This window comes from Pseudophryne corroboree, chromosome 11 (genome assembly GCF_028390025.1).
Source record: "Pseudophryne corroboree isolate aPseCor3 chromosome 11, aPseCor3.hap2, whole genome shotgun sequence".
NCBI classification, from domain to species: Eukaryota; Metazoa; Chordata; class Amphibia; order Anura; family Myobatrachidae; genus Pseudophryne; species Pseudophryne corroboree.
Genome location: NC_086454.1, coordinates 333,596,949 through 333,610,752, shown reverse-complemented (window position 1 = coordinate 333,610,752; position 13,804 = coordinate 333,596,949). Strand labels below are relative to the sequence as shown.

At 48.9% G+C, this 13,804-nt stretch overlaps 1 protein-coding gene across 2 annotated transcripts in view; it reads right to left on the bottom strand.

The window, feature by feature from the left end:
• Positions 1-13,804, bottom strand: part of BCO1 (beta-carotene oxygenase 1) — an 81,389-nt gene that overhangs the window by 42,838 nt on the left and 24,747 nt on the right. For both annotated transcript variants that reach the window (XM_063945780.1, XM_063945781.1), the window contains exons 3-4: positions 12,357-12,486; positions 4,736-4,883 (exon numbers count right to left, since the gene is read on the bottom strand). In XM_063945780.1, coding sequence (XP_063801850.1) covers positions 4,736-4,883; positions 12,357-12,486 — 278 coding nt within the window. The remainder of the gene's footprint in view (positions 1-4,735; positions 4,884-12,356; positions 12,487-13,804) is intronic.

The window sequence follows — 13,804 nt, the reverse complement described above, 5'->3', positions numbered from 1 at the left end:
GCAATCATGCCATAGAATACGCATGCTGGATAGTGAACCTGATCCAGCGAGAAATCGTCTGCTTAGAAGCAGGCCACCCAACCTTGTTGGGATCATAAAGAACAAACAGAGCGTCCGACTTTCTGTGACGAGCAGTCCTCTTCACACACACTAGCAGATGCTAACACCAACAGTGTGACAGCCTTCCAAGTGAGAAACTTGACCTCAACATCCTGTAAAGGCTCGAACCAAGCCGATCGCAGGAACTGCAACACCACATTAAGATCCCAGGGTGCCGTAGGAGGCACAAAGGGTGGTTGGATGTGCAGAACCCCTTTCAAGAAAGTCTGAACTCAGGGAGGGCAGCCAATTGTTTCTGGAAGAAAATGGATAAGGCCAAAATTTGGACCTTTATGGATCCCAAACGCAGGCCCACATCCACACCTGCTTGCAGGAAGAGTAGAAACCATCCAAGTTGAAACTCCACCGTAGGAAACATCCTGGATTCACACCAAGACACATACCTTTTTCCAAATGCGATTGTAATGTGTTGACGTTACTCCTTTCCTAGCCTGTATCAGGGTAGGAATAACCTGGGCCGGAATGCCTTTCTGAGCTAAGATCCGGCCGTCAAACGTAGCCGTGGTAAGTCTTGATAAGCGAATGGCCCTTGTTGCAGAAGGTCCTCTCGAAGAGGAAGAGGCCTCGGAACTTCCAGCAGTAACTCCAGAAGATCCGCGTACCAAGCTCTTCTTGGCCATTCCGGAGCAAAGAGGATCGCCTGAACTCTTGTTTTCTTTTTGGAGTTTTAGAATTCTTGGGATGAGTGGAAGTGGAGGGAACACGTTCACTGACTTGAACACCCACGGAGTTACCGCGGCATCCACTGCCTGTGGGTATCGCAACCTGGAACAGTACCTCCAAAGCTTCTTGTTGAGGCGGGAGGCCATCATGTCTATTTGAGGTACACCCCAAAGATTTGCCACCTCTGTGAACACCTCCGGATGGAGGCCCCTCTCTCCCGGATGGAGATCGTGTCTGCTCCCAGAATGAAAATTGCTGATAGCGCCACTGCGTGTCTTTCTGCCCAAAGGAGGATTCTTGTTACCTCCGACATTGCAGCCCTGCTCTTCGTTCCGCCCTGTCGGTTTATGTAGGCCACCGTCGTTACATTGTCCGACTGCACCTGAATGGCCTGGTCTTGCAGAAGAGGTACCGCTTGTAGAAGACCGTTGTACACAGCTCTTAGTTCCAGACTGTTTATCGGAAGAATGGATTCCAGACTTGACCACTTTCCTTAGAAGGTATCCCCTTGGGTGACAGCGCCCCAACCTTTGAGACTTGCATCCGTGGTTAGAAGGATCCAGTTCTGAATCCCGAACCTGCGGCCCTCGAGAAGGTGAGGCATTTGTAGCCACCATATGAGTGAAATCCTGGCTTTCGGCGACAGACGAATTCTCTGGTGCATGTGCGGGTGAGATCCGGACCACTTGTCCAGGAGATCCAGTTGGAAGGACCGTTCATGAAATCTTCCGTACTGTAGAGCCTCGTAGGAGGCAACCATCTTCGCCAGAAGGCGAATGCACTGATGAACTGATACCCGGGCAGGCTTCAAGATATCCCGGACCATTGTTTGTATCACCAACGTCTTCTCCACCGGTAGAAACACCCTCTGCACTTCCATGTCGAGGATCATCCCCAGGAAAGACAATCTCCTTGTCGGCTCCAAATGTGACTTTGGAAGATTCAGGATCCATCCATGATTCCTGAGCAGTCGAGTCGTGAGAGCAATGGACTGAAACAACCTCTCCCTGGACGATGCCTTTATCAGCAGATCGTGCAGATATGGAATTATGTTCACTCCCCGTCTGCGGAGGAGTACCATCATCTCTGCCATCACCTTGGTGAACACCCTCGGTGCCATGGAGAGGCCGAATGATAGTGACAGTCCAACAGTGCAAATCTGAGATAAGCCTGGTGTGGCGGCCAAATCGGAATGTGGAGGTACGCATCCTTGATATCCAGGGATACCAGGAATTCCCCCTCCTCCAGACCTGAGATCACCGCTCTCAGAGACTCCATTTTAAACTTGAATTCCCTCAAATAAGGGTTTAACGACTTCAGGTTCAAAATTGGTCTGACCGCACCATCCGGTTTCGGTACCACAAATAGGTTTGAATAGTAACCCTTACTTTCCAGATGAGGTGGAACTGGAACAATGACATTTTGCCTTTTCTAACTTTTGAAGGCTTCCTGTAGGATAGCCCTTTCTGTCAACAAAGCTGGTAAGCCTGATTTGAAGAATCTGTGAGGTGGGAGCTCTTGAAACTCCAGTCTGTACCCCTGGGACACAATATCCTGTACCCAGGGATCCAGGCCGGATGATATCCAGACGTGACTGAAAAGTCTGAGTCTCGCTCCCACCTGCCCGCTCTCCAGGCTGGGAGGTCCACCATCATGCTGAGGATTTTGAGGAAACAGAGCCAGGCTTCTGTTCCTGGGAACCTGCAGGTGGAGGTTTTCTGGATTTTCCCCGACCACCTCTGAAGAAAGTGGAAGGGGGCTTGGATTTCTTAACCTTTGCGGTCCGAAAGGACTGCATTGTAGATGTAGAAAAAAAAAATTTTGGTGTCTGAGTGGCTGAGGGAAGAAAGGTTGACTTAGCCACGGTTGTTGTGGAGATCCACGCATCCAATGCTTCCCCAAATAGAGCCTGACCTGTGAAGGGTAGGTTCTCCACACTTCTCTTGGATTCCGCGTCTGCAGACCATTGGCGCAGCCAGAGTCCCCTGCGTGCCATGGAAGACGTCCTTGCATTCAGATGACCCAGGTTCTTCATGGCCTCCACCATGAAATCCGCAGAATCCTGTATGTGACGTAAAAACATTTCAATGTCACTTCTATCCAGAGAATCTAATTCCTCAAGTAATGTGCCTGACCACTTTACTATGGCTTTAGAAATCCATGCACAGGCAATAGTGGGCCTTAACGCCACGCCTGAAGCAGTGTACATGGATTTGAGCGTAGTCTCAATCTTGCGGTCTGCAGGTTCTTTCAAAGCGGTAGACCCAGGGACAGGTAAAACCACCTTTTTAGACTGAGCTGCCTGAGATAAAACACATTGCTAGTAGTAGAATACCTTCCCTGATAGCCCAGGTGACCAGTTTTAAGGGTATCGCGCTGGCCCAGGGTGCCCCTCACAGCCCTGCACAACAGTGCCTCTGAGCCCTCCGGACCCTACCCTGATGCCGCCATTCTCACCGGTTCCCCGCTTGTCGGGTCGCCGACAACCTACTCACCACCGACGTCTTCTGGCTCTGTTAGGGGGTGGCGGCATGCTGCGGGAGTGAGCGGTCACCTCGGGGGCTTGCGATCATCACCCTCAGGAGCTCAGTCTCCTGTCAGCGGAGATAGTGCCCATTAACCTCAGAGGGTTGGACACTACTCCCCCCCCCCCTAAGTCCCACGAAGCAGGGAGGCTGTTTCCAGCAGCCTCCCTGTGCCTAACTCTTTAAAACAAAAACCAATAAAACTAAAAGAACTCCTAGGAGCTCCCCTAGCTGTGACCGGCTCCACCGGGCACATTTTCTAAACTGAGTCTGGTAGGAGGGTTATAGAGGGAGGAGCCAGCCCACACTATTAAACTCTTAAAGTGCCCATGGCTCCCAAGGGACCCGTCTATACCCCATGGTACCAATGTGGACACCAGCATCCTCTAGGACGTAAGAGAAAATAGCTTATTATTTGGCTTTATCCACCAAGCGGAAACAGAATATTTTCCAGATTGGTCAACAGTATAGCTAAGGCCAGGTACACACTTATACAATCCATGGGCCAAACATCCGATACCAGGTTTATGGAACAACAATCCTATAGGTGTGTATGCAGGTCCATTAGCCAATAACAGTCAGGATCGGGAGGTTGCCTCTCATGTGCTGTTTAATATTTGTCAGGCCGACATCCTGATCCCAAAGAAGCAGAGGCGTTTCTAAAATGGGTGCAGTGCACACTAGCCCGTGGGTCCTGTGGGGCCCACACCCTGCACCCGTGTTTAATCACTTACCTCTCCGGGGTCCCATGTCATTGATGCTGCTGCAGGAGAAATCACTCAGAAAATGGCGCGGCGGCCATTTTCCTGGTGATTCGCACATGTGCAGTTCGGAGACCTGCGCATGCGCCCTAGAGATTAGTCTCGGAACTTGGAGGTAATTCTGAGTTGATCGCAGCAGGAACTTTGTTAGCAGTTGGGCAAAACCATGTGCACTGCAGGGGGGGGCAGATGTAACATGTGCAGAGAGAGTTAGATTTGGGTGTGGTTTGTTCAATCTGCAATCTAAATTGCAGTGTAAAAATAAAGCAGCCAGTATTTACCCTGCACAGAAACAAAATTACCCACCCAAATCTAACTCTCTCTGCACATGTTACATCTGCCTCCCCTGCAGTGCACATGGTTTTGCCCAACTGCTAACAAAGTTCCTGCTGCGATCAACTCAGAATTACCCCCCATGACAGGTGCAGAGTCTACGACAACGCAGAGAGGAGGGGGCCCATATGGAGTCTGCACATGGGCCCCCTCTTCTCTTAAAATGCTATTTCTAGCACAGTGTGTGCTGTGCTCGTAGGGGGCTCACAGGGGTCAGGCTGGGGACACAGCACTTGGCTGATCAGGAGCACTTACCCTATCAGCTGGGTGATCACAAAAGTGTGTGCCCAACTTAAGTATTCCTAAATAGTCTATAAATGGGGAGCGTCATACCTTTTCTAGTGTTTCCAGAGACTGAGGATCGATCTTCCTGATGAAGTTCGTTTCTGAGGAAGCAAAATAATCATCTCCAAACTTTATGATGTTGATTAAGCAGTTATCTGTGAACTCAGGCACCACATGTGACAGGTATGTGAAGGCCCTGTAATGAAGGTTACAATGCTTTACTGAGAAAGCTGTGGCCAAGCTGACTCGTACATATATTCATAAAACTATTGCATAAGCTGGCAATATCATTTACTTGTGAGTTGTGACTACAGCAGTTATAAAGCATCAACATGCAGCGTAGAGAAGCATTCTGGTGGTGGCTGCACATATATATCTGCAAGTGCGGCATATGAATTGTGCCTACAGTAAGTAAAGCACTCCTCCCAAATGTCCCAATTCTAGCGAGACAGTCCCTATATGGGTGCTCTGTCTCGTTGTCACGATCAAGACTGCACGAGATTGTAAATATATAGTGCTACACAGTATATACTGTTTTGTATTTTTTTACTGTGTATTTAAGTCACCTCATACTGCTTAAATCCTCTGTTTGTGCCCTGTATTTACTGTCACATAACAGAGGGGGTTATTTGCAGGTATTGTGTTTGTCTGGCTATATTGCACTGTTATGCTATAAAGGCTACATTCCCTATAATGTCTGCCACACAGGGCAGGAAATCCGCAGTGCTGTCACCACAGATTTACCAGTGGTGGAAGTGTTAGCTGCTGGTTCAGGCGCTGGGTGCCATACATCTCCCAGTTCACCTGCGGCACCTGTGGCCAATCAGGACCCACCTTGGGCAGCGTTTTCAAGTATGCTTACTACGCTTGTAACACGTCTTACGCCCCCTGTGGGACCTCCTGTGCCATTACTGTGCCATTACAGCCTCATGGTGTCCCTGTAGTTAATCCGCCCTAAATCAATGTTTGGTTAGACACAAGTCTACCCCACGCCCATCTGGGGCCAAGGGGTCATCTAAGCGCGCCATTTCTTCCTCCCAATTCACTAATATTTTGGATAATTCTTCTGATGAGGCTGGGAAATATACTGATCCGTCAGACACTGATACAGCTGCTTCTGATGAGGAATCTACAACCCAGGTTGATGTTCCTGACCTAGTGGAGGCTATTAAGCTGATTCTACAAATTGATGATGAGATCGAGCCTACTACTGCGTCTAAGAAACCTGATAAGTTCAAACGTCAGAAGGTTGCTACAGTAGCTCTACCACATTCTAACCTTTTAATTGACATACGTCAGAAATCCCGGTCGTCTCCAGGAAAGAAGTTTTCCCTGTCTAAATTTATGCTAGCTCGTTATCCTATCCCTGCGAAGTTGAGTAACAAGTGGGAAACTCCACCACCGGTGGACTCTCATGTCGCCCGTCTCGTGGTGTCATCTACTCTGCCTCTCACCACTGTCACCTCACTGAAGAAACCGACAGATAAGCGTGTGGAGAGATGCCTGAAGTCTATTTACTCTCTTACCGGTGCTGTACATAGACCCACTATGGCAGCCTCCTGGGCTGCGAAAGGCATTGAAGCATGGGTTCAGGCAATTGAAGATGAGCTGCCTCAGGATTTTTCTGACACTACCAGACAATATCTGTCTTATATTACCACAGCCTTCCACTATACTCAGGAGGCGGCCTCTGATGCAGGTGTAATGGCGGCCAAGGCGTCTACTACGTCTATCCTGTCACACCGGATTCTGTGGTTCAGGACCTGGAAGGTGGATCTGGACTCCAAAAAGACCTTGGAGGTGCTCCCTTATAAGGGTGACCTCCTATTTGGGGAGGATCTGAACAAGATTGTGACTGACTTGGCGACTGCCAAGACTGCGTTTCTCCCAAGTACTAATCCTTCTGCTCCGAAGGCTAAGAGTACCACTTTTCGTTCCTTTCGACCTCCAGGGAAAGCAAAAGGTCAGGTGCATTCGAGAAAGGCTCGTGTTTCCAAAACCACTAAGCCCAAATCTAAACAATCCTGGGCCGCCCGTCAGCCTACTTCCAAACAAGACAAGCCTGCTGCATGACCGGGCGGGCCTCCCCCTAGGGGACCCCAGGGTGGGAGGCTGACTTCTGCTTTTCGCCCAGGCCTGGTTAAAGACCACTTCGGACACCTGGGTGTGGGAAGTTGTCTCTCACGGGTACGCAAGCTCTTTCAAGAGATGTCCCCCTCGCCAGTTTTGCACAACGGTTATCCCTGCGGATCAGTTAAAAGCGCAAGCACTACACTTGGCTGTACAATCCCTCCTGGAGACAGGAGTGGTAGTGCCGGTACCTCTGTCTCAGAGAGGCAGGGGATACTATTCTACCCTGTTTCTAGTTCTAAAGCCAAATGGGTCCTTCCGGCCTATACTCAACCTCAAATCATTGAACAAATCTGTGATAGTATCCACATTCTGTATGTGCTACATTCTGTATGTGCTGTATGTGCTCTATTGTGCTGGCCATAGAACCCGAAGACTATATGGTATCCCTGGACATACAGGATGCTTACTTGCACATACCTATTGCCATGTCACATCAGCAATATCTGCGGTTTGCTATAGGCAACCTACATTATCAATTCCAGGCTCTGCCTTTTGGATTGGCCACGTCCCCTTGGATCTTCACCAAGGTCATGGCCGTGATGACGGCTCTTCTCCGCTGTCAGGGAATCAGGATCCTGCCATATCTGGATGACTTGCTGATCCCGGCGAACTCCCAGGAGGTTCTCCTCAGTTATCTGGAACTGACGGTCCAATTCCTACAAGCCCACGGGTGGCTCATCAACTGGAAAAAGTCCTCGCTGGTCCCTGCTCGGAGCATGGTGCACCAACGATTGCTTTTGTCTCCAGAGAAAGTCAGAAACTTCAGGACACGATCAGATATTTCCTCTCTCACCCAAGAGTGTCGATACACTCAGCGATGCAAGTACTAGGCCTCATGGTGCCGGCTTTCAACATGGTAGAGTACGCTCAATTTCATTCCCGCCCTCTGCAGAGGTTAATCCTTTCCAAGTGGGACAGCCTGTTTATCGGATCAGGTCTCAAATGATCTCCTTGACTCCAGAGGTTCATCTGTCACTGAGCTGGTGGCTACAGGACCAACAGTTGAGCAGGGGCCGTCCCTTCTGGATATCCAACTGGGTCCTCCTGACAATGAATGCCAGTCTGCGGGGTTGGGGCGCGGTGATGGAGCAACACTCACTCCAGGGTCGGTGGACCAGGGAGGAATCTCTCCTCCCGATAAACATTCTGTAATTGCGGGCAGTGTTCAAAGCGTTGACACTGGCCCTGCCTCTAGTACAGAACAGGCCTGTTCAAGTACAATCAGACAATGCCACCACGGTGGCATTCATAAATCACCAAGGCGGCACTCGAAGCCGCGTGGCAATGCTGGAAGTATCAACACTCCGTTGGGCGGAACGTCATCTGCCATCAATATCGGCAGTGTTCATTCCCGGGGTCCTCAACTGGGAAGCAGATTTTCTCAGTCGTCAGGACGTTCACGCCGGAGAGTGGAGTCTTCATCCGGAAGTCTTTCAACTCCTAGTGGACAAGTGGGGCCTACCAGATGTAAACCTGATGACATCTCGACACAATCGCAAGGTTTCGGTCTTCGGATCAAGGACAAGGGATCCTCAAGCAGCATTCGTGGACGCACTGGCAATTCCATGGAGCTTTCAGCTGCCATACGTGTTCCCGCCAGTGTCACTCCTGCCCAGGGTACTACGGAAGTTCAAGCAAGAAAGAGGAATACTACTTCTAGTCGCTCCAGCGCGGCCCAGACGGCATTGGTTCTTAGACCGGCAGGGTCTATCAATAGAGCGTCCTCTTCTACTTCCTCAACGACCAGACTTCCTCGTTCAGGGCCCTTGTGTCTATCCGGACCTGGCCAGACTGGCTTTGACGGCGTGGCTCTTAAAGCTTCACTCCTGAGGGTCAAGGGATTCTTTGAGGCGGTTATTCAAACTATGTTGAAGGGCTGCAAACCGGCTTCTGCACGGATTTATTACAGGGTCTGGAACTCTTACTTCACATGGTGTGCTGCTAAGAATTATGATGCCTATTCGTACAGAACTTCTAGGCTTTTGGCTTTTCTGCAACAAGGCCTCCCTCAAGGTTCATATATCTGCCTTGTTGGTGTGGTTTCAGAGGAAACCACATTTCTTGACATTTCATGCTTTCACTCAGAGTGTTTTACGGATTCAGCCTCCCTATGTCCCTCCTGTTGCTCCATGGGATCTGTCTGTTGTCTTAAGTGCCCTAGTGTCTCCATTTGAACCTCTTGAGTCTGTGGATCTTTAATGTCTTACACTTAAGGTCGTGTTTTTACTGGCTATTGGCTCTGCTAGGAGGGTGTCGGATGTAGGTGCTTTGTCCTGTCGTCCACTCTTTCTGATTTTTCACCGTGACCGGGCAGTTCTTCGAACTCGCCCTGGTTATCTACCTAAGGTGGTATCATCTTTTCATCTTAAACAAGAGATTGTGGTTCCCGACTTTATCTCTTCTGGTTTGTCCTCCAAAGAGCGGTCTTTGGATGTGGTACGGGCTCTCTGTATTGACATAGAGAGGACTGCCTCCCTCAGGAAGTCAGATACCCTTTTTGTACTTTTTGGTTTTCACAAACGTGGCTGGCTTGTGAATAAGCAAACCATGGCCAGATGGATTAGAATGGTGATTGCACAAGCCTATGCACAGGCTGGTCTTCCAGCTCCTACTGCTATTAAAGCCCATTCTACTCGGTCTGTTGGACCTTCTTGGGTGGCCCGCCGAGGCGCGTCCGCTGAACAATTCTACAAGGCGGCTACTTGGTCCTCAGTGAACATGTTCATCAGGTTCTATGCCTTTGATACTTCCGCCTCCCAGGATGCTTCCTTTGGATGCCAGGTTCTTGTGCCCGCTACTGTGCGTCCCCTCCCATGAGGAACTGCTTTAGGACATCACTGATGTATTCCCTGTGGAATCCCAGTGTACCCCGCTGCAGAAAAGGAGATTTATGGTAGACTTACCATGGTTAAATCTCTTTCTGCAAGGTACACTGGATTCCACAGGGCGCCCATCCTGACGCACTTTGCTTCTTTGGGTTTGTATGGCATTAGCCGCTAGTCCCTTCTCCTGTCGTGAGAATGTGGTTCTATGTGACTAACATCTACCGTCTCTTTTACCTGCTACTGCATTGGACTGGTTGACGAAACTGAGCTCCAGTGCCTGGAGGCGGGGTTATAGAGGAGGCGGTGCAGTGCATCCTGGGAACAGTCAAAGCTTTAGCCTGTTGGTGCCTTGGATCAAGATCCAACTCTACACCCCGATGTATTCCCTGTGGAATCCAGTGTAGCTTGCAGAAAGAGATTTAACCATGGTAAGTCTACCATCATTCTCCTTTTTGTCCTTTACTTGGATGGTTATCAAAATAGGTATTAAACAACTGGAGACTGAATGGTGATGGCAAAAGTGGGGTAATTCTACCATGGAGGCCAAACTTTCCAAGAAGGGCAACTTCCATTGAGAGGCCAAACTCTAGAATAGGGCTATTTTTCCAGGGGGGTTATATATTTAAGCTGCCCATTGTCAACTGCTAACGCAGATGAGAGTCTGCAGCAAAGTATGTTCAGGGATAAGATCCCAAAGGTTGGTAGCTACAGGTTAAACAAGGCCAGAGTCAGAGTCTGAAGCAAGCAGTTTGCTATACATATGATCAAGCAGGATTGCAAAATAGGTAGCCAAGCAATAATGCAAAGTGTGGGGAGTAGAGCCAGAGAGATAGTCAGACAAAGCCTAAGGGGGAATTCAATTAACTGCAGTAAATAACAGCAGTAATTAGCCGCAGTAAATTACAGTAAATGATCCCCCGGGAGTTATAAAATTGTCCTCAATTGCTGGCACTAGCAGGGATTTTTTTTCACCTTCCTGGAGGCAGGAGAAAAAAAATCCCAGATAACTGACCCGGTTTCGCAATTGCGGCTGTGAAAACACATGGATCCTGGAACTTATCACACGAAAACAGGTCAATATTCACACTAAAACAATGGGCTGCAATTGAGTTGCCTAATAAAACCATCAGGTAAAAAGTCGCCACAAAGCCCGTTTTTTTCCCCGTGAAAATGTATCTGGCACAATTGAATTCACCCCATAGTCAGAATCCAGCAAGTCCCATCAGCAGCTGGGAACAGTAGTAGCTAGATCACCGCTAAGACCAAAATGATCGAGCAGTAGTATTACTGACTTCAAGCCTTATATACCCACAGCCTGCAGGGGATTGGCTGTGGCCAGTGTGTAGGCTGAGAGCCAGTACAATGCAGAAAGTTCAAGGATGACAAAACCAGAAGACTAAACAAGCAGCCCTTCCTGTGACTCAGCCAACAGAATGCAGAAGAGGGTACGCCAGGAGCAAGTAGAACCTAAGCTCAGCATGCTCTGAGTGACTCTGTAGCGGCTTGCCGTTGGGACCAGTGACAAGTTCAGTGCCTGGAGCTTGTGCCAGATCAGCCAGGACAAGGGAAACACTAAGCACTGGTAGCATATCTTCGGGAGATGCCTGGAAAAAAAATGCAGCTTACCATTTCAGGGGCAGTCCAGGGCTCAGCTATTTGTGTCATTTTAGCCCCGCATACCTGCGATTCCTGGTATTATCTCCCCATCTGCCCACTTCACTAGGAAGTGGGGGAGATGCGCTGAGATCCGCCCACTCTTCCAGAGGTCTAGGGACGCTCCCCCGAAAAACTTGTCATATGGATAAAAGTGTCCATGGACAAATCGACAAAACCTGGGACAGTCCACTTAAATGTCCTGCAGGCTCCAGTTATGCTGTTTTAATTATCGTATCTGCAGGAGTATATATAAATACAGTAAAAAGTCCATGTGTATATTTATTTGTCTGTGTTAAAACTTCCTGTGATGACACACCTTCAGTCCATGTACAATTGTATATTATGTGTGTTGTTTCTGGACTATATTGTAGTGCACTATTAAAAACAAAGATGATGGAGCAAAAAAAAACGGAAGGAGCCCGTCTATTGAGTACTTACAGAACTATGGTGGTCATTCCGAGTTGTTCGCTCGCTAGCAGTTTTTAGCAGCCGTGCAAACGCTATGCCGCCGCCCACTGGGAGTGTATCTTAGCTTAGCAGAAGTGCGAACGAAAGGATCGCAGAGCGGCGACAAAATAATTTTGTGTAGTTTCAGAGTAGCTTCAGACCTACTCAGCACTTGCGATCACTTCAGCCCATTCAGTTCCGGATTTGACGTCACAAACACGCCCTGCGTTCGCCCAGCCACGCCTGCGTTTTTCCTGGCACGCCTGCGTTTTTTCGAACACTCCCTGAAAACGGTGAGTTGACACCCAGAAACGCCCACTTCCTGTCAATCACTCTGCGGCAGCCAGTGCGACTGAAAAGCATCGCTAGACCCTGTGTAAAACTACATCGGTCGTTGTAATCGTACATCGCGCGTGCGGATTGCGCTGCATACGCATGCGCATAACTGCCGTTTTTAGCCTCATCGCTGCACAGCGAATGAATGCAGCTAGCAAACAACTCGGAATGACCACCTATGTCAATCGTAAGATTGTTATGCTTACTATGCACATTTCAAAGTTAAATGGACATGATAACAATTGCGTTTTAATGCAAGATGTGGAACTTACTTGGCAAAGATATTTTTGCAGGGGTCTGGGTAGGCCATGGTCCCAAATTCTGACACCACTATTCTCTTGGCCTCCATGTTAGACGTATACGTGTCACTGCGAAGGAACTTGCTTCTGTAGTACACCTCACCTGCCAATCAACAAACCAGGGTTTCATTTAAAAAGGAATCATTTGCCCATCTTGCACTGATAAGGGCGAATACATCTGCATCTCATTATGGGGTCTATTCATGAAGCAGTGAAAAGGGTGGAGAAGTGAGCCTGTGGAGAAGTTGCCCATGGCAACCAATCAGCTGCTCCGTACAATTGTGTAGTATGCAAATTCTAAATGTGACTTCACTGCTGATTGGTTGACATGGGCAACTTCTCCATTGGCTCACTTCTCCACACTTTTCACTGCTTCATGAATAGACCCCAATATTTCTTTTCTATGTAAGGTCACAAACCTCCAAGTCCAGTTGGTTTATGCTTTGCTTTATACGCAGCTGATTTAGACAAAATATAATAATTCCAAGTCGGATGTGGCTGCAAATTGCGGATAACTGCAGTAGCCAAGGTAGGACTGGCCCACAGGGGCAGGGCAGTCGAGAGCCGGGCTGGGCCCAGGAACTTTTCAAGGGGCGTGGCCTAATCACAGGAGGTGTGGCCATGTACTTTTAAAAAAAAATACTGAAAAAAATTGTATGTTAAGCACCTCCATGGCCGTACAGCAGCGTGTGCGGGACTGAGGAGAAGAGCTGCAGCTGCCAGGTAAGGGGGAGGGGGCCTGGGCCCCTGCTGGAACCTCACTGGGCCCCTCCATCAGACCTGGGCCCAGGTAATTTGTACCCCCCCCCCCCCCTCGACACCACTGTACAGGGTAAACCCCCATTGGGCCCCACTGCCTGGGGGCTCTCCTCCTCCTCTACGGATCAGGTTCCAGACTGCATCTGAATTACACATTATACATGTGTTACCGTATACTACACAGGACTATGGCGTATTCTCTACAGTGCATTGCAGTTATTAATCTGGTTCATTATCATGATGCACTAGCAGGATTTACTATAATCATTTATTTATCAAGGGTCCTGGACAATGCACTCTCTGAGGCTTAGCCAAGCCTCTGTGGCACCTGGCCACACCCCTATTGGAGACTAGCCACACCCCTAACCATGGGCCCTTACCACTGCATTCCCCCCGATGGGAGGGGGCCCACACACAATCACAGATGGACGCTGGAAAGGTAAGTACAGAAGAAATGGGTGCAGTGTGTGCGGTGTGGGCCCCCTCTGGATTCAGGGGCCCGCTTGTACCGCACACACTGCGCCTATTCTAGTTACGCCAGTGCATCCGAGTGTATTGTATGTATTTTATATGTATGTGACTGTAATAAATGTTTTATAAATGTATGCTTTGGATGGACAGCCCTTAATTTTCCCTTTTGTATTGTATATTTTCTATATGTT